The sequence below is a fragment of the Monodelphis domestica genome, chromosome 1, assembly GCF_027887165.1.
Source record: "Monodelphis domestica isolate mMonDom1 chromosome 1, mMonDom1.pri, whole genome shotgun sequence".
In the NCBI taxonomy this organism is placed as follows: domain Eukaryota; kingdom Metazoa; phylum Chordata; class Mammalia; order Didelphimorphia; family Didelphidae; genus Monodelphis; species Monodelphis domestica.
This window is the reverse complement of record NC_077227.1, coordinates 601,658,828-601,684,480: the sequence shown is the minus strand read 5'-3', so window position 1 is coordinate 601,684,480 and position 25,653 is coordinate 601,658,828. Positions and strand designations below refer to the sequence as shown.

At 37.6% G+C, this 25,653-nt stretch overlaps 1 protein-coding gene across 2 annotated transcripts in view; it reads right to left on the bottom strand.

Moving 5' to 3' along the window:
- Positions 1-25,653, bottom strand: part of ACOXL (acyl-CoA oxidase like) — a 627,156-nt gene that overhangs the window by 274,172 nt on the left and 327,331 nt on the right. For both annotated transcript variants that reach the window (XM_056813765.1, XM_056813764.1), the window contains one exon: positions 1,042-1,195. In XM_056813765.1, the coding sequence (XP_056669743.1) occupies positions 1,042-1,195 (154 nt within the window). The remainder of the gene's footprint in view (positions 1-1,041; positions 1,196-25,653) is intronic.

Below are 25,653 nucleotides of genomic sequence, written 5' to 3'. Positions count from 1 at the left end.
GGATGTGGCAAAGTTGGGGCATTAATGCATTGCTTGTGGAGTTGTGAATTGATCCAACCATTCTGGAGGGCAATTTGGAACTATGCCCAAAGGGTGCTCAAAGACTGTCTGCCCTTTGAGCCAGTCATAGCACTGCTGGGTTTGTACCCCAAAGAGATAATAAGGAAAAAGACTTGTACAAGAATATTCCTAGCTGCGTTCTTTGTGGTGGCAAAAAATTTGAAAATGAGGGGATGCCCTTCAATTGGGGAATGGATGAACAAATTGTGGTATATGTTGGTGATGGAATACTATTGTGCTCAAAGGAATAATAAAGTGGAGGAATTCCATGGAGACTGGAACAACCTCCAGGAATTGATGCACAGTGAGAGGAGCAGAACCAGGAGAACATTATACACAGAGACTGACACATTGTGGTACAAGAGAACGTAATGGACTTCTCCAGTAATGGCTTTACAATGTCCCTGAACAACCTGCAGCGATCTAAGAGAAAAAAAAAATCCTCATGCAGAGGACAAACTGAGGGAGTAAAAACACCAAGGAAAAGCAACTGCTTGACTACAGTGGTTGAAGAGACATGATGGAGGAGAGACGCTAAATGAGCACCCTAATGCAAATACCAACAACAAGGAAATGGGTTCAGAGCAAGGACACATGTGATACCCAGACAAATCGCCCGTCGGCTAGGGAAGGGGTGGCGAGCGGTTGGGGGGGAGGAAAAGAAAATGATCTGTTTCCAATGAACAATGTATGAAAATGACCAAATCAAATAATGTTTTAAAAACTAAAAAAAAAATGCTTCTGACACCTCTTGCCAAAATCGTAGATCATTTTTCTCTACCTTGGCCAAGAACCTATGGCACTCTTTCTAATTTTATTTCTAATTGTTACAGACCAAAGCTGATAGCATCAGAATTCTACATGTCCCTTCCCTCTAACCACCAAATTCCACCACTAGCAAGAATGAAAGTCCAAAAAGAGGGAAAAAATAGTCCCTCTGAGGGCCACCAAGAGAACTTTTTCTTAATTTCTCCAACTCACCATGCCTCCAGTGCACTCCCGGCAGTCTTGTAAACAGGTTATGTTTTCCCAGGTACTATAGGCTTTTAGTCCTGCCACCAGAGCCTGTAAAGATCGACTGTTGGCAAGATCCTTCTCGTGAAAGATATCCTCATCCAGCAAATCACCAGCATATCTAAAAGAGAAAATTTAAGAAACAGAATGACTTAACATCTCAACCACAAGGCATGAAACGACCCCACTGACCAACTTCAGAGTTTGAGGTAAGCCACAAGGCTAAAATCTGGGTCTCAGTCATGGCTAAGAACTTGACAGATGCTTTCTTTCTTTTAGGTGGAACCTTGAATGCACCATGATAAAATCCACGAACCACGCTCCTCTGCTCTGCCATTCCAACAGCCAATGCCTAGGTCTCAAATGTTTCTTTTTCACATCTAGTATGAGGTATTTTTCAAAGTCCTTTCATAATGACAATCTCATAGATCCATCTCTGCTGTCTCTATCATAGGGATAATGTTTCATCCTTGCCAAGAAAACCCCAAATGGGGCCACAAAGAGTCAGAAACAACTGAAAAACAAATAAACTGCAGTGCCTCCTACTTGGCATCTCTCATCAGCATCAGTTGTATGAAGTAGACATTCAACTCAAAGCTTTTTATTTCAGAATTCTGACAGTCCAACTTCCTGCCACATGGGATAACTGCAGATGGGATCATACCTAAAAAAATACTTTCCTTTGCCCTGGTCCAGTGTTCTCTGTTTCTTATGCTTCTCACTCTAGCTTTCCACACCCACAAGAAATTCTTTTCTTTTAAACTCTCATCTTCCATCTTAGGATTAATACTGTGTATTGATTCCAAGGCAGAAAAGTAGTAAGGACTAGGCAATGGGGGTTAAGTGACTAGCCCCATTGTCTGAGGTCAAATTTGAACTCAGAACATTCCATTTCAAGGCCTGGTTATCACTCCACTAAGCCACCTACCTGTCCCCCACCCACCCGAAATTCTGAAATTACTTATATTCATAAATAATTTTATTTAAAAAAAGGTCACTACCTTCTCTAATTCCTTAGTCATTTTGAAAGCCTATTTAAAATGAAATTTTGGGGTCCCATATATGCCAAAATACTTACATCAGGACTTTTTCCTTGAAAGACTATAAGTTAAAAAAATAACTGGAAAAAAGTAGATGCTCATAGATAAGGGAATTGTTAAACCAATTGTGGTACACAAAGGTAATTTAGGCTTCTCTCTGTACTTACAAGAGGGAGTCTATTGTAGTGAATAGAAAGCAGTTTTTGGAGCCATGAAGATGTAGATTCAATCCCTTTACATTCTGATACATAATATGTGACTGTAGGCAAATATTTAACCTATCAGTACTCTAGGTAACTCTCTGATTATAATTACAAGCAAGTGCTAGCATGCATTAATACATGGGGCTTCTTCAACTGGGAGTTTTTTATATCAGCAAAATCACAAGTCCAATCCCCATTCTAATAAACAATGACAATAAACAAACATTCAGAGAAGCAAAGAAGGACATGCTATGTGACCTGATACATAAGAAATTAAGAAGAGAGAAAATAATAAAAGGGGGGAAAATCACCAAATTTTAAAAATTACAACCACCAAAGAAACTGAATGCTGGGTAACCATAAAGACCAAGTTAGAAGAGATTTGAAAAAAAAAATGTTTCCCTCCTTTGCAGAGGTGGAATTTTATGTGTGTGAATAGTGCATATGCTGTCATATTGGTAAAATCTGTTGTTTTTTGTTTTTTGTTTTTACTTTTTAATGCTTTTTGTTTGGGGGCAATAAGGGTAAGGATTGGGAAGAATATATTTGGAAGTAAAGGTGATATAAAAATAGGAGATAATTTTAAAAAATAGACAGGAAAAATAAAATAATCTTTTTTTAAGTAATCCTACAGAGTATTTTGTAGTAACTGATCCACCTCCCATATCTTTCCTTACCATTGCTAATACTACATAATTTACTCCTTCCTTTCTCACTTATGAACTTCTCTTATCCTTTACATATTTACATTTTTTGTTGTTATTCAATAGTGTCCAACTTTTCATGACCCCATTTGGGGCTTATTTGGCAAAAACACTGAAGAACTTTGCCATTTCATTCTCCAGCTCATTTTACAGATGCTGAAATGGAGGCAAACAGGGTCAAATGATAAGGAAGATTTGTTCAGTGCAACAAAACCAGGTTGGATTGAGTGCTGGGTGTAAAATCAGGAAGGCAAGTTTAAATTCAATTTTAGACACATATTTGCTGTATGATCCTCAGTAGGACATTTAACTTCTTGTTTCAGTTTCCTTATCTTTAAAATAAGGGCCATAGTAGCACATAAGCAGAAGGGTTGCTGTTAATCCTTTACAATCTGTCTTCTGACCTGATCCCATTTCACTTAAACTGCTCTCTCCAAAGTTACCAATGATCTCCTAGTTGCCTAATCCAATGCCCTTTTCTCAATCTTCATTCTCCTTGACCTCTCTGCAGTCTTTAACAATGTTGATTACCCTCTCTCTTCCTTGATACTCCCTTTTCTCTAGGTTTTCAGGGCATTACTCTCTCTTAGTTCTTCTCCTACCTATCTGATAACTCCTTTTCTGTCTCCTTTACTGAATCCTTCCTCTGAATTCCTTCCAGATCATACCCTCTAAACATAGATATTCCCTTAGATTTCTGTCCTCACCCCTCTTCTCTTTCTCTATAATACTTCACTTGGGGATCATATTAGCTCCCATGGACCTAATTGCCATTTCTATGCTGATGATTCTCAAATCTACCTATTCTGCCTCAGACTCTCTGCTGACCTGGAGGTCTCACCTCTCTAACTACCTTCTAGACATCTTGAAATGGATGCCTAATGAACATACTGAACTCAATATGTCCAAAACAGAAATCATTTATATCTTCTCTGAAACCCTCTCCAACTCCTATCTTTCCTGTTACTGGAGAGAGAGGCACTACCCTCCCAGTTCCTCAGCTTCAAAACCTAGGCATCATTCTGGATTCATCACTGTCTCTCACCTGGATTCCTCACTATCTCTCACTTGGATTTCTCACTATCTGTAGATTTCACCTTTGCAACATCTCTCAGATACATCCCTTCCCTACACTGCCACCTCCCTAGTGAACACTTTCATCAACCTAAGGCCTACATTATACTAATAGCCTGCTGGAGGGTCTGATTGCTTCAAGTTTCTCCCCACTGCAATCTATCTGCCATTTGGTCACTAAAGTGATCTTCCTAAAGTACAGGTTAGATCATGAAATCTCTGCCCCCTCCTCACCCCAATAAACTTCACTAGTTTCCTGGTTGTTTTTTCTACAATCAAATACAAAAGCACAGGTTAGCATTCAAAGCACTCCATTTGGTGTAGAAGGAAATAGTGAAAGAAGAAAAGGCAGGACTAGGAGTACAAATCAAAATGCTTGGAAAAACACAGCTGATAATCATAACTGTGAATGTGAATGTAATGAACTCACCCATAAAACACAAGTGAATAGCAGAGTGCATTAGAATCCAAAACCCTACCATATGCTGTCTGCAAGAAACACACACAAGGAAGGTAGATACACATAGGATGAAAGTAAGAGGATGAAGCCAAATCTATTGGGCATCAAATGATACAAAGAAGGCAGGAGTAGCAATCATGATATTGGACAAAGCCAAAGTAAAAATAAATCTAGTTAAAAGAGATAGGGAAGGTAATTACATCCTGATAAAAGGCAGTATAGACAACGAGGAAATATCAGTACTCAACATGTATGCACCAAATAGCATAGCATCCAAATTTCTAAAGGATAAACTAGTGGAGCTCAAGGATGAAATATATAGAAAACTATACTAGTGGGAGACCTGAACCTTCCTCTATCCGAACTAGATGAATATAAACTAAAAAATAAATAAGAAAGAGGTAAGAGAAGTGAATGAAATCTTAGAAAAATTAGAGTTAGTAGACATGTGGAGAAAAATGAATAGGTACAAAAAAAGAATATACCTTCTTTTCAGCAGTACATGGTACATTCACAAAAATTGACCATGTATTAGGGCATAATAACATTGAAAACAAGTACAAAAGAGTAGAAATAATGAGTGAAACCTTCTCAGATCACAATGCTATGAAAATAATAAGGGTATGTGGAGAGGTAAGTTAAAAACTAATTGGAAATTAAACAATATGATTCTCCAAAACTGGCTAAAGAACAAATTGTAGAAACAATTAACTTCATTGAAGAAAATGACAATGATGAGACATCCTTTCAAAACATAAGGAATGCAGCCAAAGTAGTAATGAGGGGGAAATTTATATCCTTGAGTTCATATATTAACAAATTAAGAAGGGAAGAGATCAATGAATTGGGCATACAAATACAAAAACTAGAAAGTGAACAAATTAAAAATCCTCAAATGAAGACTAAATTAGAGATCCTAAAAATCAAAGGAGAAATTAATAAAATTGAAAGTCAAAGAACTATTGATTTAATAAATAAGACTAGAAGCTGGTACTTTGAAAAAACAAATAAAATAGACAAAACACTGGTCAGTCTAATTAAAAAAAGGAAAGAAGAAAACCAAGTTGACAGTATCCAAGATGAAAAGGGAAACCTCACCTCTAATGAAGAGGAAATTAAGGCAATCATTAAAAACTATTATGCCCAATTATATGGCAACAAATATGGCAATCTAGGTGATATGGATGAATACTTACAAAAATATAAACTGCCTAGACAAACAGAGGACGAAATAGATGACCTAAAGAACCCCATATCAGAAAAAGAAATTGAACAAGCCATCAAAGAACTCCCTAAGAAAAAATCCCCAGGTCCCAATGGATTCACAAATGAATTCTATCAAATATTAAAAGAACAACTAGAACCAATATTATACAAACTATTTGACAGAATAAGCAAAGAAAGAGTTCTACCAAATTCATTTTAAGACACAAATATGGTACAGATCCCAAAGCCAGGCAGGTTAAAAACAGAGAAAGAAAACTATAGACCAATCTCCTTAATGAATATAGATGCAAAAATCTTAAATAGGATACTAGCAAAAAGACTCCAGCAAGTCATCACAATGGTTATTCACTATGATCAGGTAGGATTTACCAGGAATGCAAGGATGGTTCAATATCAGGAAAACCATCCACATAATTGACCATATCAACATGCAAACCAACAAAAACCACATGATTATTTCAATAGATGCAGAAAAAGCCTTTGACAAAATACAACACCCATCCCTATTGAAAACACTAGGAAGCATAGGAATACAAGGGTCGTTCCTAAAAATAATAAACAGTTTATATCTAAAACCATCAAATAACATCATCTGCAAGGGGTATAAACTAGACACATTCCCAATAAGATCAGGAATGAAAAAAGGATGCCCATTATCACCTCTATTATTTAAAATTGTACTAGAAACACTAACAGTAGCAATTAGAGAAGAAAAAGAAATTGAAGGTATTAAAATTGGCAATGAGGAGACCAAGCTGTCACACTTTGTGGAGGATATGATGGTCTACCTAAAGAATCCTAGAGAATCAACAAAAAAGCTAGTCGAAATAATCAATAACTTTAGCAAAGTTGCAGGATACAAAAGAAACCCACATAAGTCATCAGCATTTCTATATATCTCTAACCCATTTCATCAGCAAGAATTAGAAAAAGAAATTCCATTTAAAATCATCTTAGACAATATAAAATACTTAGGAATCTATCTGCCCAGACAAACAAAGTAACTATATGAATACAGCTACAAAACACTCTCCACACAATTAAAACTAGATCTAAACAATTAGAAAAACATTGATTGCTCATGGGTAGGATGAGTTAACGTAATAAAAATGACAATCTTGCCCCAATTAATTTACTTATTTACTGCCATGCCCATAAAACTACCAAAAAACTTTTTTACTGAATTAGAAAAAACCATAACAAAGTTCATTTGGAAGAACAAAAGATCAAGGATATCCAGGGAAATCATGAAAAAAAAATGTGAAGAAAGGTGGCCTTGCATTCCCAGATCTCAAACTATACTATAAAGGAGTGGTCATCAAAACAATTTGGTACTGGCTAAGAAACAGAAAGGAGGATCAGTGGAATAGACTTGGGATAAATGACCTCAGGAAGACAGTCTATGATAATCCTAAAGATCCCAGCTTTTGGGACCAAAACCCACTATTTGATAAAAAAAAAAAAAACTGCTGAGAAAATTGGAAGATAGTATGGGAGAGATTAGGTTTGGTTCAACACCTCACACCCTACACCAAGATAAACTCAGAATAGGTGAATGACCTGAATACAACAAAGGAAACTATAAGCAAATTAGGTGAACACAGAATAGTATACTTGACAGATTTTTGGGACAGGAAAGACTTTAAAACCAAGCAAGACTTAGAAAAAAATCACAAAACAAAAAATCAATAATTTTGATTACATCAAATTAAAAAGGTTTTGGGTAAACAAAATGAATGCGTCCAAAATTAGAAGGGAATCAACAAATTGGGAAACAATCTTCATTACAAAAGCCTCTGACAAAGGTCTAATTACTCAAATTTATAAAGAGCTAAACCAATTGTACAAAAAATCAAGTCATTCTCCAATTGATAAATGGGCAAAGGACATGAATAGGCAATTTTCAGTTAAAGAAATCAAAACTATTAATAAGCACATGAAAAAAGTGTTCTAAATCTCTTATAATCAGAGAAGTTCAAATAAAAACAACTCTGAGGTATCACCTCACACCTAGCAGATTGGCTAACATGACAGCAAAGGAAAGTAATGAATGTTGGAGGGGATGTGGCAAAGTGGGGACATTAATTCATTGCTGGTGGAGTTGTAAATTGATCCAACCATTCTGGAGGGCAATTTGGAACTATGCCCAAAGAGTGCTAAAAAACTCTCTGCCCTTTGATCCAGCCATAGCACTGCTGGGTTTGTGCCCCAAAGAGATAATAAGGAAAAAGACAAGTACAAAAATATTCATAGCTGTGCTCTTTGTGGTGGCAAAAAATTGGAAAATGAGAGGATGTCCTTCAATTGGGGAATGGCTAAACAAATTGTGGTATATGCTGGTGATGGAATACTATTGTGCTAAAAGGAATAATAAAGTGGAGGAATTCCATGGAGACTGGAACAACCTCCAGGAAGTGATGCAGAGTGAAAGGAGCAGGACCAGGAGAACATTGTACACAGAGACTGATACACTGTGGTACAATAGAACGTAATGAACTTCTCCTTTAATGGCAATGCAATGTCCCTGAACAATCTGCAGGGATATATGAGAAAAAACACTATCCTTAAGCAGAGGACAAACTGTGGGAGTAAAAACACCGAGGAAAGGCAACTGCTTGACTACAGGGGTTGAGAGGATATGATTGAGGAGAGATGCTAAATGAGCACCCTAATGCAAATACCAACAACATGACAATGGGTTCGGAGCAAGGACACCTGTGATACCCAGAGTAATCGTGCGTAGGCTAGGGGAGGGGTGAGATAAGGGGCGGGGGAGGAAAAGAAAATGATCTTTGTCTCCAATGAATAATGTTCAGAAATGACCAAAGAAAATAATGTTTAAAAACTAAAAGAAAAAAAAGGAATAAAGTAGAGGAATTCCATGGGAACTGGAACAACCTCCAGGACCTGATGCAGAGTGAGAGAGCAGAACCAGGAAAACATTGTACACAGAGACTGATAGACTGTGGTACAATTGAATGTAATAGACTTCTCCATTAGTGACAATGCAGTGTTCTTGAACAACTTGGAGAGATCTATGAGAAAGAACATTATCCCTATTCAGAGGAAACACTGTGGGAGTAAAAACACCCAAGAAAAAAACTGCTTGAATACATAGGTCGAAGGGATATGGTTGGGGATGTAATCTCTAAATGAACATCCTAGTGCAAATATCAACAACATGGAAATAGGTTCTGATCAAGGACACAAGTAATACCCAATGAAACTGCATGTGGGCTGCGGGATGGTTGGGTGGAGGGGAGGGAGGGAAATAATGTGATTCTTGTAACCAAAGAATAATGGTCTAAATTGACTAAATAAATTAATTCAAATGGATAAAATAAAATAACTGGACTTCCAGTCAAGATGGCGTCTTAGAGAAAGCTAAAGTTCAGATCTCCGGAAACCCTTCCCTACCGAACTCAAACTATATGCTCCTAAGGCACAGAAATTCAAAACAAACAACAGCATAGACCCCAGGAATCCTCCTCCTGGACCTGGACCTGGATCAAAAGGTACCCCCCCCAAAAGCCAGAACACGAGATCACTTGGACCTAAGGGGTAGGCAGAAGGAAGGTCCCAGGACCCATCCCCCCCAACCCAGAGTGCTGAGTCCGAGGCAGTAGAGGGAACTTCAGAGCCTCAGGGCCGGCTATTCTGAAGGCCGCTTCCTGAAAACAATCTGACCCAGTTGAAGGGGTACCCAGACAGCAGGGAAACAGAGAGAGATGGGGGAACCTGTAACCCCCTGACCAGATCCTTCCATCTGAGTCTCACCTAAGGTCCCTGCCTCAGGGCATACTCAGTCTGAGGTTAATCCTATCACCAGCCCTCAGAGCTCCAGGAAGCCACGGCCCCTCCCCCTCAGAGTGCATGGTTGTCTGAAACATCAGTAACCCTCAGGGTTGGCAAAAGGGCCACGGGAGCCGGCTATTCTGAAGGCCACACCCTGAAAACAACCTGACCCAGTCGTGGGGGCACCCAGATAGCAGGGAAACACAAAGAGAAGGGGGAGCCTGCAGCCCCCTGGCTGGATCTTTCCATCCCAGTCTCAAGGTCCCTGCCTCAAAGCATACTCAGTTCAACCCAGAGAAAGCTAATCTTATCAGGAGCCCTCGGAGCTCCTGGAAGCCGCTGCCCCTCCCCCATCAGAGTGCTGGCTCTCCTGGCTGGTTAAGGCACAGAAACAAACACCCCGAGGAAAGGGCCGAGCCAGGCTCAGAGCATGGAAGTAAGGCAACAGAGAAGCATCGGGAGGGAACTGAGGAGGGCAGTAACATGGAAACACCAACAATTCCTGGCTTCCCCGGGAAGACAGAACAACAACTGCATAGAACGGACAATTTGCCTAGGGCTAAAACCTCTGAACACCAGACAGAGATAAGAAAAGCTAGTCCTCCCCACTCAGATAGAGATGGCAAACTCCACAGAAGCACAAAAGCCCCCAAATTCCAAGAAAAACAAGGAGAAGGGGGCGACTTTGGACACATTTTATGGAAGAAAAATACAAAATACAGAGGAGATAGAAGAGGAAACACAAGCAAATGCTCCAAAACCTTCCAAAGGAAATGGAAACTCTCCACAAACCCATGAAGAATTTGAATCGGAAAGGATCAAAAAGATGGAAGCCTTCTGGGAGGAAACGTGGGAAATAATGCAAAAGAAATTCACGCATCTACAAAACCAGTTTGACCAAACTGAAAAGGAAAACCAGGCTTTAAAGGCCAGAATTAGGCAACTCAAAGACAACGAGCAGGTAAAAGAGCAAGAATCAATAAAGCAAAGCCAAAAGATCAAGAAATTAGAAGAGGACATAAAATATCTCACTGACAAGGTGACAGACTTGGAAAATAGAGGAAGAAGAGATAATTTAAGAATAATTGGACTTCCAGAAAAAAACAGAAATAAACAGCAAACTCAACATCATAATACAAGATATAATCAAAGAAAATTGCCCAGAGATTCTAGAAAAAGGGGGCAATACAGCCACTGACAGAGCTCACAGAACACCCTCTACACTAAATCCCCAAAAGACAACTCCCAGGAATGTAATTGCCAAATTCCAAAGCTCTCAAACTAAAGAAAAAATCCTACAAGAAGCAAGAAAAAGACAATTTAGATATAAAGGAATGCCAATCAGGGTCACACAAGACCTTGCAAGTTCTACTCTGCATGATCGTAAGGCATGGAACATGATCTTCAGAAAGGCAAGAGAGCTGGGTTTTCAACCAAGAATCAGCTATCCAGCAAAACTGACTATATACTTCCAAGGGAAAGTATGGGCATTCAACAAAATAGAAGATTTCCAAGTTTTTGCAAAGAAAAGACCAGAGCTCTGTGGAAAGTTTGATATCGAAAAACAAAGAGCATGGAATACCTGAAAAGGTAAATATGAAGGAAAGGGAAAAGGAGAAAAATGTTATCTTTTTCTTTTACCCAAACTCTCTTCTATAAGGACTACATTTATATCAATCTATGTATACTAACATGTGGGGAAAATGTAATGTGTAAATAGGGGGAAAAGAAAGACCAAATAGAATAATCTTTCTCACACAAAGATTCACATGGGAAGGGGAGGGGAAGAAAACTCCTATAAGAAGGAGAGGAAGAGAGTTTTTACTTAAAACTTACTCTCAGGGAAATCAACTCTGAGAGGGAAGAACATCCAGATCCATTGGGATTGTGAATTCTATCTTACCCAACAAGGGTAGGGAGAAGGGAAAACCAAAGGGGGAGGGGGGAGGGAACACAAAAAAGGGAGGGAAGAAGAGGGGAGACGGGGAGGGAACCAAAAGGGAGGGACTAGAAAGGGAAACATATCAACGGAGGGGACAAGGGAGACTGATTTAAAGTAAATCACTGGACTAAAAGATAGAGCTGAAGAAGAAAGGTTAGAATTAGGGAAGGATATCAAAATGCCAGGGAGTCCACCAGTGACAGTCATAACTTTGAACGTGAATGGGATGAACTCACCCATAAAAAGTAGAGGAATAGCAGAATGGATTAGAATCCAAAACCCTACCATATGTTGTCTTCAAGAAACATACATGAGGTGGGTAGACACCCACAAAGTCAGAATTAAAGGATGGAGTAAGACCTTCTGGGTCTCAACTGACAGAAAGAAGGCAGGAGTTGCAATCATGATATCTGATAAAGCCAAAGCAAAAATAGACCTGATCAAAAGGGATAGAGAAGGTAATTATATTTTGTTAAAAGGGACTTTAGACAATGAGGAAATATCACTAATCAACATGTATGCACCAAATAATATAGCATCCAAATTTTTAATGGAGAAACTAGGAGAATTGAAGGAAGAAATAAACAGTAAAACCATATTAGTGGGAGCCTTAAACCAACCATTATCAAATTTAGATAAATCAAATCAAAAAATAAATAAGAAAGAGGTAAAAGAAGTGAATGAAATCTTAGAAAAATTAGAATTAATAGACATATGGAGAAAAATAAATAGGGATAAAAAGGAATACACCTTCTTCTCAGCACCACATGGCACATTCACAAAGATTGACCATACATTAGGTCGCAGAAACATGGCACACAAATGCAGAAAAGCAGAAATAATAAATGCAGCCTTTTCAGATCACAAGGCAATAAAAATAATGATTAGTAATGGTACATGGAAAACCAAATCAAAAACTAATTGGAAATTAAACAATATGATACTCCAAAATCTTTTAGTTAGAGAAGAAATCATAGAAACAATTAATAATTTCACCGAGGAAAATGACAATGACGAGATATCCTTTCAAACCTTTTGGGATGCAGCCAAAACGGTAATCAGAGGTAAATTCATATCCCTGAGTGCATATATTAACAAACTAGGGATATCAGAGATCAATCAATTGGAAATGTAAATAAAAAACTCAAAAACAATCAAATTAAAAACCCCCAGAAAAAAACAAAACTAGAAATCCTAAAAATTAAGGGAGAAATTAATAAAATCGAAAGTGATAGAACTATTGATTTAATAAATAGGACAAGAAGCTGATACTTTGACAAAACAAACAAAATAGACAAAGTACTAGTCAACCTAATTAAAAAAAGGAAGGAAGAAAAGCAAATTAACAGCATCAAAACGAAAAGGGGGACATCACCTCCAATGAAGAGGAAATTAAGGTAATCATTAAAAATTACTTTGCCCAATTATATGGCAATAAATACACCAATTTAGGTGATATGGATGAACACATACAAAAATACAAACTGCCTAGACTAACAGAAGAAGAAATAGAATTCTTAAATAATCCCATAACAGAAAATGAAATCCAACAGGCCATCAAAGAACTTCCTAAGAAAAAATCCCCAGGGCCTGATGGATTCACCAGTGAATTCTACCAAACATTCAGAGAACAGTTAATCCCAATATTATAAAAACTATTTAACATAATAAGCAAAGAGGGAGTTCTACAAACTCCTTTTATGACACAAACATGGTACTGATTCCAAAACCAGGCAGGTCAAAAACAGGAAAAGAAAACTATAGACTAATCTCCCTAATGAATATAGATGCAAAAATCTTAAATAGGATACTAGCAAAAAGACTCCAGCAAGTGATCAGAAGGGTCATCCACCGTGATCAAGTAGGATTTATACCAGGGATGCAGGGCTGGTTCAATATTAGGAAAACCATCCACATAATTGACCACATCAACAAGCAAACTAGCAAGAACCACACGATTATCTCAATAGATGCAGAAAAAGCCTTTGATAAAACACAACACCCATTCCTATTAAAAACACTAGGAAGCATAGGAATAGAAGTGTCATTCCTAAAAATAATAAACAGTATATATCTAAAACCATCAGCTAATATCATCTGCAATGGGGATAAACTAGATGCATTCCCAATAAGATCAGGAGTGAAACAAGGATGCTCATTATCACCTCTACTATTTGACATTGTACTAGAAACACTAGCAATAGCAATTAGAGAAGAAAAAGAAATTGAAGGCATCAAAATAGGCAAGGAGGAGACCAAGTTATCACTCTTTGCGGATGACATGATGGTCTACTTAAAGAATCCTAGAGATTCAACCAAAAAACTAATTGAAATAATCAACAACTTTAGCAAAGTTGCAGGATACAAAATAAACCCACATAAGTCATCCGCATTTCTATATATCTCCAACACAGCTCAGCAGCAAAAACTAGAAAGAGAAATCCCTTTCAAAATCACCTTAGACAAAATAAAATACCCCGAAATCTATCTCCCGAGACAAACACAGGAACTATATGAACACAACTACAAAACACTCTCCACACAACTAAAACTAGACTTGAGCAATTGGAAAAACATTAACTGCTCATGGATGGGATGAGTCAATATAATAAAAATGACCATCCTACCCAAACTTAATTATCTATTTAGTGCCATACCCATGGAACTCCCAAAATATTTCTTTACTGATTTAGAAAAAAACCACAACAGAGTTCATTTGGAATAACAAAAGATCAAGGATATCCAGGGAAATTATGAAAAAAAAAACACAAATGATGGGGGCCTTGCAGTCCCAGACCTTAAACTATATTACAAAGCAGCAGTCATCAACACAATTTGGTACTGGCTAAGAGACAGAAAGGAAGATCAGTGGAATAGACTGGGGGCAAGAGACCTCAGCAAGACAGTATATGATAAACCCAAAGATCCCAGCTTTGGGGACAAAAATCCACTATTCGATAAAAACTGATGGGAAAATTGGAAGACAGTGTGGGAGAGATTAGGAATTGATCAATACCTCACACGCTACACCAAGATATATTCAAAATGGGTGAATGACTTAAACATAAAGAAGGAAACCATAAGTAAATTGGGTAAACACAGAATAGTATACATGTCAGACCTTTGGGAGGGGAAAGACTTTAAAACCAAGCAAGACATAGAAAGAGTCACAAAATGTAAAATAAATAATTTTGACTACATCAAATTAAAAAGCTTTTGTACAAACAAAACCAATGTAACTAAAATCAGAAGGGAAACAACAAATTGGGAAAAATCTTCATAAAAACCTCTGACAAACGTTTAATTACTCAAATTTATAAAGAGCTAAATCAATTGTACAAAAAATCAAGCCATTCCCCAATTGATAAATGGGCAAGGGACATGGATAGGCAGTTTTCAGATAAAGAAATCAAAACTATTAATAAGCACATGAAGAAATATTCTAAATCTCTTATAATCAGAGAGATGCAAATCAAAACAACTCTGAGGTATCACTTCACACAGCAGATTGGCTAACATTATAGCAAAGGAAAGTAATGAATGCTGGAGGGGATGTGGCAAAGTGGGGACATTAATTCATTGCTGGTGGAGTTGTGAACTGATCCAACCATTCTGGAGGGCAATTTGGAACTATGCCCAAAGGACGATAAAAGAATGTATACCCTTTGATCCAGCCATAGCACTGCTGGGTTTGTACCCCAAAGAGATAATGGACAAAAAGACTTGTACAAGAATATTCATAGCTGCGTTCTTTGTGGTGGCCCAAAATTGGAAAATGAGGGAATGCCCTTCAATTGAGGAATGGCTGAACAAATTGTGGTATATGTTGGTTATGGAATACTATTGTACAAAAAGGAATAATAAAGTGGAGGAATTCCATGGAGACTGGAACGATCTCCAGGAAGTGATGCAGAGCAAGAGGAGCAGAACCAGGAGAACATTGTAAACAGAGACTAATACACTGTGGTATAATCGAATGTAATGGACTTCTCCATTAGTAGAGGTGTAATGTCCCTGAATAATCTGCAGGGATCTAGGAGAAAAAACACTATTCATAAGCAGAGGACAAACTGTGGAAGTAGAAACACCGAGGAAAAGCAACTGCCCAACTACAGTGGTTGAGGGGACATGACAGAGGAGATACTCTAAACGAACACTCTAATGCAAATACTAACAACATGACAATGGGTTCGAATCAACACATGTGATACCCAGTGGAATCACGCGTCAGCTATCGGGGTTGGGGGGGAGGAAAAGAAAATGATCTTTGTCTTTAATGAATAATGCTTGGAAATGATCAAATAAAATATTATTTAAAAAAAAAAAAAGAACTCCATTACCTAGTCCCCTCTCACCTTTCTAGTATTCTTACACCTTCCTTCCTGGAACATAGTCTTTGTTCAAGTGATACTGGCCTCCTAGCTGTTCCATATTCAAGACACTCCACCTCTTAACTCTGGGCATTTTCTCTGACTTGAATACTGAGAATGTTCTCCCTCCTCCACTCTTAACTATGGTTTGCCCTGGCTTCTTTTTTATTTTAATTTAATTGATCAATCAAGAGAATATTTTCATGGTTATATGATTTGTGTTCTTTCTCTCCCCTCTTTCCAACCCCCTCTCATAGCCAACACACAATTCCACTGGGTTTCACATGTGTCATTGATCAAGACCCATTTCCCTATTATTGATGATTGCACTCATCCCCAATCATATCCCCATCAAACAATGTGATCAAGTAGTTGTTTTTCTTCTCTGTTTCTACTCCCACAGTTCTTTCTCTGGATGTGAATAGCATTCTCTGGATCACTGCATTGCTGCTAGTAGAGAAGTCCATTACATCTGATTGTACCACAGTGTATCAGTCTCTGTGTACAATGTTCTCCTGGTTCTGCTCCTTTCACTCTGGATCAATTCCTGGAGGTCATTCCAGTTCATATGTAATTCTTCGAGTTTATTATTTCTTTTAGCACAATAGTATCCCATCACCAACATATACCACAATTTTTTTAGCCATTCCTGTGATAGATGAATGACCCAGAGACTTTGAGGGACAGAGCCTGAAGGACATGGCAAGGTTTGGAAAGTCTCTGAATCACTCCTCTATCATGTTCCCCAATCAAAGGGCATCCCCTCACTTTACAATTTTTGCCTTGCTTATTTTTAGCCTCAACTAAAACCTAAAACCACACCTTCTACAAGAAGCTTTCTCCAGCCCCTTATATTTCAGTGCCTTCCCTCTGTAAATTATCTCCAATTTATTCTGTATAAAGTTTGCCTTGTATATATTTGTTTGCATGTTGTCTCCTCCATTAGATTGTAATCTCCTTGAGAGCAGGGACTGTCTTTTGCCTCCTTCTGCATCTCTGCTCTTAGGATAGTGCCTGCCATACCATAAATGCTTAATAAATATTCACTGACTGGCTGTGAGAAAATTATATAATATTTCTAATAAATATCTCCATGAAAACATTGCATTATAGCTTTTGGCAGCTGGGTCAAAACAAAGCACCTGGCCTAGTAAATTATTGGATTTTAGATATATAGCTTTTTTTTGCTTCTGGGAAGAGGTAGGAAATCAGTAAACGATATCTTAATGACGACAAACCATTTTACCCATTATGCACAGGGTTGCACAGTTAGGAAGCAAAAAGCATCTGGAGTTGCTAAAGAGCTTTGGAAAAAGTATTATTCTTTAGCTGATTTCTCTGCCAAAATCCACTCTAACCCAGGTAGAGGCTTGAAAGCAGACTATTGAAGGAGGTGTTGGGTTTGGCAAGAATTAGGGCACAGAGAACTCTCACTTATCACCCTCAGGGAGATCCACAGCCTAAGCTGCCAAACATACCAGAGAACCTGAGGCTTGAACAGAAAGCTCATTGGAATCAACACATCTAGTGAACACATATAATGCTACCAAGAATGATGCCACAAGCTTCACCCTGTACCTGCTGATTTGGGGGTAAGACTCATATTTGCCTACTGACATGAGCTTTGACTTGAGATGAAGAAGATATAGAGATTCATGCCCAGAACATCTTTCACCTGAAAGACTGGCTGGAGGCCTACCACCTTGCTCTGGCCGTAGTTCAGAAAAAGCTTTTATAGAAATAAACAATGGTGGGATCCTTGTGTTCATTGCCAAGATCTTCTGCAAAGGAATACAGTTCTGCTAAGAAGTATTGGAAGTCAGAGAAAACACACACAAAAACAGAGTAATGGAAAGTCATCTTGTACAAATTTGCTAGAATAGACAAGTTGCCAACCTATAAAACAGATCTTTGTATGGGATAGAGCCATTCAATGACAAAACATGGCAACAACCTGTTGTGAACTGGAGAATTAAGACGCCTGAGTGAGCAGTTGGGAAGAAGCAATGAAGAACGAGCCAAATGGACTCTGACAGGAAGAGCACACTCATCAGTGGTAAAGAAGATCTTTGGAGATAATAGCTCAGAAGATGATGATCTAGATGATGGGGAAAAAGTCAAGTTTTGGTACATGCCAAGGAAATGAACTAGATTGATTCTAGTTTCAGGAAAACATGTTAGGACAAGGAGATAGGGAGAGAAAAAATAAGAGCTGAACACAAAGGCATTTCCTTTCCCAACTCTACTGCAGATGTGTGGGCCCTACAGAGCAGAGAGCCTCCTTCAAGATTGGAGATATCAGTGGTCTGCTTAGCCAATCCAGAAGTTTGTGATAGAAATGCTAGTTCTATTTATTCAGTGCCCAAGCAAGAGGAGGAGTAGTTACCTATTTATCCATAATTGGGGTTCAAGTAACATGTACCTAATATGTAATGTTAAAATATGTCATTTTGTATTGTATGTAATTCATACCGTATTGCACCATATACTCTCTTATTTTGTCATAGTTCTTTGCTATATCTGCTTGAAGGCAATTATGCATATTATTTGAGGATGTAATATGTTTCTCCACATAGATCTGGTCACTTTATCCAATCTTGTTATACAATTTGCATGAGATTAGTTTCCTTCCTTCCTTCTTTTTTTTTTAAGCCTTTAGTATTGATCCTAAGAATCATTTCCAAGACAGAAGAGTAGTAAGGGTTAGGCAACTATGATTAAGTGACTCGCACAGTTAGACAGTTAAGAATTGTCTGAGGCTAGATTTGAACCTAGAACCTCCTATTTCCAAGCCTGGTTCTTTATCCAATGAGTCATATATCCTCCATTATTTCAATCTACAATCATCTATTAAGATATACTATGTAGAACTGGAAAGACCTATGTGACGATGCAGAGTGAAATAAGCAGAACCAGGAGAATATTCTATATGGTAAGAGCAAAACTGTGGAATGATCAACTGTGATAGATTTAGCTAGTCTCAGCAATACAATGATCCAGGATAATTCTAAAGGACTTATGACAAAGAATGCTATCCACCTCCAGAGAAAGAATTGTTGGGGTAAGAAAGCAGCTGGAGGCATATGATTTATCACTTGTTTAGGGGTTTTGGCTTTATATACACTTACAAAAATGAAAAATATGGGAACGTGTTTTGAATGATAATACATGGATAACCTAGATTGAATTGCTTGCCAGCTCCAGGAGAGGAGAGAGAAGTGAGGGAGGGAGACAATTTGGAACATATAACTTTGGAAAACTTATGTGGAAATTTATTATTATATATAATTGGTAAATAATAATAATTTTAAAAGAATCTATTATGTGCCAAGTATTGCCATAAGTTGGGCATATAGACTATTAATGATATGCTATTTATTATGCTTACTACAGGTACTATTGCTAGCCCTTTGTAGTGCTTGTGAAGATGCTACATATTAAATAACCAAATGTTCATTTTATAAGATAATTGAAATAATTACTTTAAACTATATTATATATCAATTTATGTTACTTTTTATTTACATGTACTGATGCTCAATTATATTCCATTTAATTTGCAGGCACTATAGATTTTTTCACCAAGGGGGTAGATAGAATATTCATGACCTTCCTACATAAAGACCTAGGTGTCTAGGAAGTGACAAAACAAGCTGGGTGAGAAGACTTAAAAGTGAGACTAAATTTAAACTCTGAGAGACTGAGAAAATGAATTCCCCTTCTCTAGGTACTATGAAAGCACTGGGATACCCAGGCAGCTCATATCCAATGAGAGGGGGTGGCAGGAAAACCCTTCCTTGATTTGCCTGGTATTAAAGGAACAATGATGAGATTAAGCAAGATTAACTAAAAGCAAGAGAGAAAGAGTGAAACTTAAATTGCCTAGAAGTGAGGTTTGTCATGGTACCTTCTAGGAACAAAAATCCAAGGGCAATATTCCTAATCTCTATCAAAGGGAAGCTGATTGGCTGGGCAGTCCAAAATAAGTGTCCTGCCTGTGATAAATGCATTCCCTGCTTTTGTCCTGTCTGCCATTTGGGGACAGGGTGAAATGAAATATTTTTTGAGAATATATATGGAAAGCAGGCATCGGGCATATTTACATCACCTTGTATTAAAGTTTTTTATGCTACTCCTTGGAAATGAATGAAAACACAATGGATAAAGTGAGAGAAGGGCTTGAAGAATAAAGGATCTAACTAAAGGAGCTGATTGGATGACATAGATACAACCCATGAATTGACATGAGAATGATGCTATTATACATAAAGGAGTGAGGTAGATGCCTCAGAGCTCCCTCTGATACTGAGTGATGTGTGCTACCATAATAATAATGATGATATCAATAATTTCTATTTCCAAATCACTTTCTAGTTAAAATGCCCTTTTGTATATCTTACTTCATTTGATCAACAGGGATTGCCTTTGATCTGACTACTAAATAAACCTCTAATCAAAGATGTTGATTCAGCTATTCTGCAATATGCAGAAACTATACCAAGAAAGTGGACATCTTTATTGTAAAACTCATCAACTTCCTCAGAGAAGAATCTATAAAAATGGGTGAGGTTACTGGTCTCAAGCAATGAGTCCTAAAATGTATAACTGAGTCATTAAAATGAAGGTTTGGTCCTTGTGTGCAATCCAAGGTGGATAATCACCGTCACATATTCAAAGTCAAGTTTGAAGAATGAAGTCTGGATATAAGTTACTAACTGAGCAGAATATACATGTGAACAACACTGCCTTAGGGTCATTTGTTTTGCAGGTGTGAGAGGTAAAAAATGTCAAGCTATTCATTTTTATGGAGAAGTAGAAAAAAAATCATTTTACAAGCAAACTGAAAATAGTCCTTTGTAAACACATCTAAAATGGTTCTTCAGTTACAAGGGGGAAAGTCACCAAGTTATTTTATGAGCTGGCAATTTCATTTTTGGTAACAGATCACATCAAGAACTCCAATGGAAGAAGTCTGTTACTAACATACTTGGCAAAATTAGTTCTTAAACTCTATTATGCAATTAAATTTCAAGTTTTGGGAAATGTCAGAGCTGTTTAAAACAAAAGCTCCAATGGAACACTAGACTAATCTTCAATTTTAAAGGTAACTTGGTTAAATGACTAACTAAAAATATGATGGGTCAGATGCCAAAAACAGCTCATTTGCATATGGACATCCCTATATGAACAGTGTTGATCCTAAACAAATGCAAAAGTTCATTAAGAACCATTCAAAACCAAATGGAAATTCAATAGGCTTTAAAGAAAACCTATTAGGCAATACAAATATTTAGGTTTTTTTATTTGTAAAAAAAATGCTTGTTACATATATAATGGCTCAATCCCACTGCAATTTATGTCATTATAGAAGGGCCAGAAATCTCAAATAAATCAACCAATAAATGAACAGAATGAAATGATAAAGTATATACAAGGTTAGATAGTAATGAATTTTCCTATAACTCCTCCACAACATTAGTGTTAATCTTGAAACAATTAGAGAGGATTACAGGGCTTTGTTCATTGGATAAAATCATATGATTTTATACAGGAAACTTCTGATTGGCTAAAATTATGAACCATATTCCTTGGCCTAGATACACAGTTAGTCCAACAGTGAGCCAGGCAAATAGCAGATAACTCCAAGTTCTGGGGTTAAGGATTCTAGGATTAGAGCTAGGCCCTTGACTAGTAATCACTCTTAGGGAGAAGAGTTTAGTTTTTTTTTTCCTTTTTCTTCCTTATCCTTTCTCCCATCTTCCTTACCCTATTTTCCTTCCTTTCACACTCTCCTCTGTTTTTTCTTATCTGTTTCTGTTTCTGTTTCTCTTTTTATTAAAACAATCTCTATTGAATCTCTTTTGCCCAGTTCCTATTCCCATCACTCTATTAAAATTGTCCCTCATAGACAGGAAGGAAGGAAGGAAGGAAGGAAGGAAGGAAGGAAGGAAGGAAGGAAGGAAGGAAGGAAGGAAGGAAGGGAGGGAGGGAGGGAGGGAGGGAGGTGGGAGAGAAAAGACACAAACATTTATTAAATGCCTGCCATGTGCTAGGCATTATGCTAAGTATTTTACAACTATTACTTCATTTGATTCCCACAATAATCCTGGGAAATAAATATTATCTTCATTTTAGAGTTGAGGAAACTGAGACAGGGATTAAGTAATGTGCCTTTCCTAAAGATCCTTTGGGATCCTGACTCTCTTCTTATCCACTGTGGTATCTATCCACAATTATATTTGTGATTGTTCTACCAGAAAGGGGAGAAAGGTGATAATACAAAGAATCTCAATAGTCAAGTGGTTTCCTTTTCTTTTTTAAGACACTCCATACATGAACCTAGTCACTAAATTGACCTCACTTGGGCATAATGCCCAAATGAGATTTTCTTTAGAAACTGTGAAAAATACCTCATCAATATCATAAGAATGGATTGATCCAATGTCAATTTTTCATGGGCTTCTAATTCCTTTTGATCTCATTTATCAGTAAAATGTCTCAGGTTGACCAGAAAGCTCACTGACTAGCCATCATGATCACAAGTTATTTAATACACCTGAAGGATGTAGAAAACTAACAAAAGTAACAAAAACAATGTGGTTTAAAGAATGTGTTTTGCTAAGATATAGCTACATAAAATGCATATCCTAAATCTCCAATTTCTTCTAAATTCTCTGAAGTCCAGTACTGTTCTTCTCAAGGTATGATCTGCAGGACTTGGTTCTACATATAATTTCTCCAACACAACCAATCTTTGTGCTTTCCTCACAATAACTCTCCAATGAGGAATGATTATTATTCCCCTTTTACAAATTAGGCAATTGAGGCTCTGAGAGAGTAAGTGGTAAATTAGTAAGTCTTTGAGGCAGGATTTGAACCCAGGTGTTCTGATGCCAAACCAAATACCTTACCATTAAACCAGATTATCATTTCTAAATAAATTAATACAAGATAGCTTTGGAGAGGATAGGGTTCTAGCAATTCAGGGGAAAGTTTTTCCATAAAAGCTATCACTGAAGCTATTCCTTAAGTGAAGATGAGGATTCCAAGAGGCAAAGTTGAAGCTGGAGTACTTCACAGGCTTGGGGGTCAGCTTATACAAAGGCACAAAATGCTGAGTTGAGGAAATAACAAACATGTTTGGCTAGAAAGCAGAGTATGTGGAGAGGAATAATGTAAAATAAATGTGGCTAGAAAAGCAGATTAGAGTCAAACAATGGAACAAGCCTGAAAAATGTATATTTTAAGAGTGTCACAGAAGTCTTTTGCATCCTGAAATATGCTTTAGAAAGATTATTTTGACAGCTACATTGAGATTTGATTCAAGTGGAAACATACTAGAAGCAGGGAGATGAAGTAAGAGGTTAGTACAGTGATGGCAAACCTTTTAGAGACCAAGAGTCATGCCCCTCCCCGCCACCATATGTTGGGTATGCCCCACCTTTCCCTTACCCCACACAAGGGAGGGAGAAAGTGCTCCCTATGGACTGCTGGATGGAGGGGTGTTGAAGTCAGGAATGTCCTCAGTGAGTGTAGAGAGGGGGAAGGGGGTGACCTGAGCAGTCCACTCCCCTCCAGCTCTGTTGCTTGTGAGCTGCCCATGTTATCTACTGTGCATTCCCATTGGGCTTCTAGGCAGAGGAGCAGGTGATGTGAAAAAATGTCATCTGGCATGGTAAAGAGTAGAAAGGGAATAGTTCTGCCCAAGTCCCTCTGCCTTTATAGTAATGAACTGGGGGTTGGGAGGTGGGGCTGAGTGCCCACAAAGAGCATTCTTTGCTCTCATCACTGGGCTAGTATAATACTTCCAATGAGAGAGGTGATAAGTGCCTGTGTGACAGAGTTTTTCCACTTGTGAGTGGAGAAAAAAAGTATGGATTTAAACGAAGTTGAGGAGATGGAATCAACAAAATCTGGCAACAAGTGAATGAGGGAGGTAAAGAAAGAAAGAAGTCAAGAATAACTCCAAGGAAAAGAGGGTGGGCAGTAATACCCACTCAATAGGAATTAGGGTAATGTGGAGGAGGAATATGTTTAGACCAAAAGACAATGAGTTCTCTTTTGGCTATGTTGAGTATAAGATGCTGACATGAAGATTTCCAGGAAGGAGTTAGACTGGAACTGAAAAAAGATATTACTGAAAATAAAGATTTGTACAGAGATAGGCATTAAACCCATGCTAGCAAGTGAAATCATCAAGGAAAGGAATAGAGAAAGAGAAAAGAGAATTGGAATAGAGTCTTGAGGAAAATACATGGTAGAATGTAGATAATGGTTCCAGCAAAGGTTAAGAAAAACATTAGACAGATAGGAGAAGGAGCCAGGTCATTCTGACTCCAAGTCCAGTGCTCTAGCAACTGAACCACCTCAATAGTGATAAAATCAAAAAAGACATTAAAAAGTCTTCAGAAGTGAACATGCATTGAAGAAGAGGAAGCTGTATAGATTTTTTAAATTTTATTTACTTTTTAATTTGGTCAATTTTAATCATTATTCCTTGGTTACAAAAAAACATTTTTTATTCCTCCCTTCTCTTCCCCCTGCCCTTCCCGTAGCCGACATGCAAATCCACTGTGTATTACATGTGACCTTGATCAGAACCTATTTCCATGTTGTTGATGTTTGCACTAGGATGTTAATAGGGTCTATATCCTCAATCATATTCCCCCCCAATCCATATAATTAAGCAGTTGTTTTTCTTCAGTGTTCTACTCCCACAGTTTTTCCTCTGAATGTGGATAGTGTTCTTTCTCATAAATACCTCTGAACTGTTCTGGATCATTGCCACTAATGGAGAAGTCCATTACATTTGATTGTAACACAGTGTATCAGTCTCTGTGTACAATGTTCTCCTGGTCCTGCTCCTCTCACTCTGCATCAATTCCTGGAGGTTATTCCAGTTCCCATGGAATTCCTCTAGTTTATTATTCCTTTTAGCACAATAGTATTCCATCACCAACATATACCACAATTTGTTTAGCCATTCCCCAATTGAAGGGCATCCCCTCATTTTCCAATTTTTTGCCACTACAGGGAGTGCAACTATGAATATTATTGTACATGTATGTTTCCTTATTATCTCTTTGGGGTACAAACCCAGCAGTGCTATGGCTGGTTCAGAGGGCAGACAGTCTTTTAATGCCCTTTGGTCATAGTTCCAAATTGTCCTCCAGAATAGTTGGATCAATTCACAACTCCACCAGCAATGCATTAATGTCCCAACTTTGCCACATCCCCTCCAGGATTCATTACTTTCCTTTGCTGTCATGTTAGCTAATCTGCTAGTTGTGAGGTGATAGCTCAGAGCTGTTTTGATTTGCATTTCTCTGATTATAAGAGATTTAGAACACTTTTTTTCATGTGCTTATTAATAGTTTTGATTTCTTTAACTGAAAATTGCCTATTCATGTCCCTTGCCAATTTATCCACTGAGGAATGGCTTGATTTTTTGTACAATTGTTTTAGCTCTTTGTAAATTTGAGTAATTAGACCTTTGTCAGAGGCTTTTGTTATGAAGATTGTTTCCCAATTTGTTACTTCCCTTATAATTTTGATTACATTGGTTTTGTTTGTACAAAATTTTAATTTGATGTAATCAAAATTATTTATTTTACATTTTGTGATTTTTTTCCTAAGTCTTTCTTGGTTTTAAAATATTTTCTTTCCGAAAGGTCTGATATATATACTATTCTGTGTTCACCTAATTTACTTATAGTTTCCTTCTTTATGTTCAAGTCATTCACCCATTCTGAGCTTATCTTGGT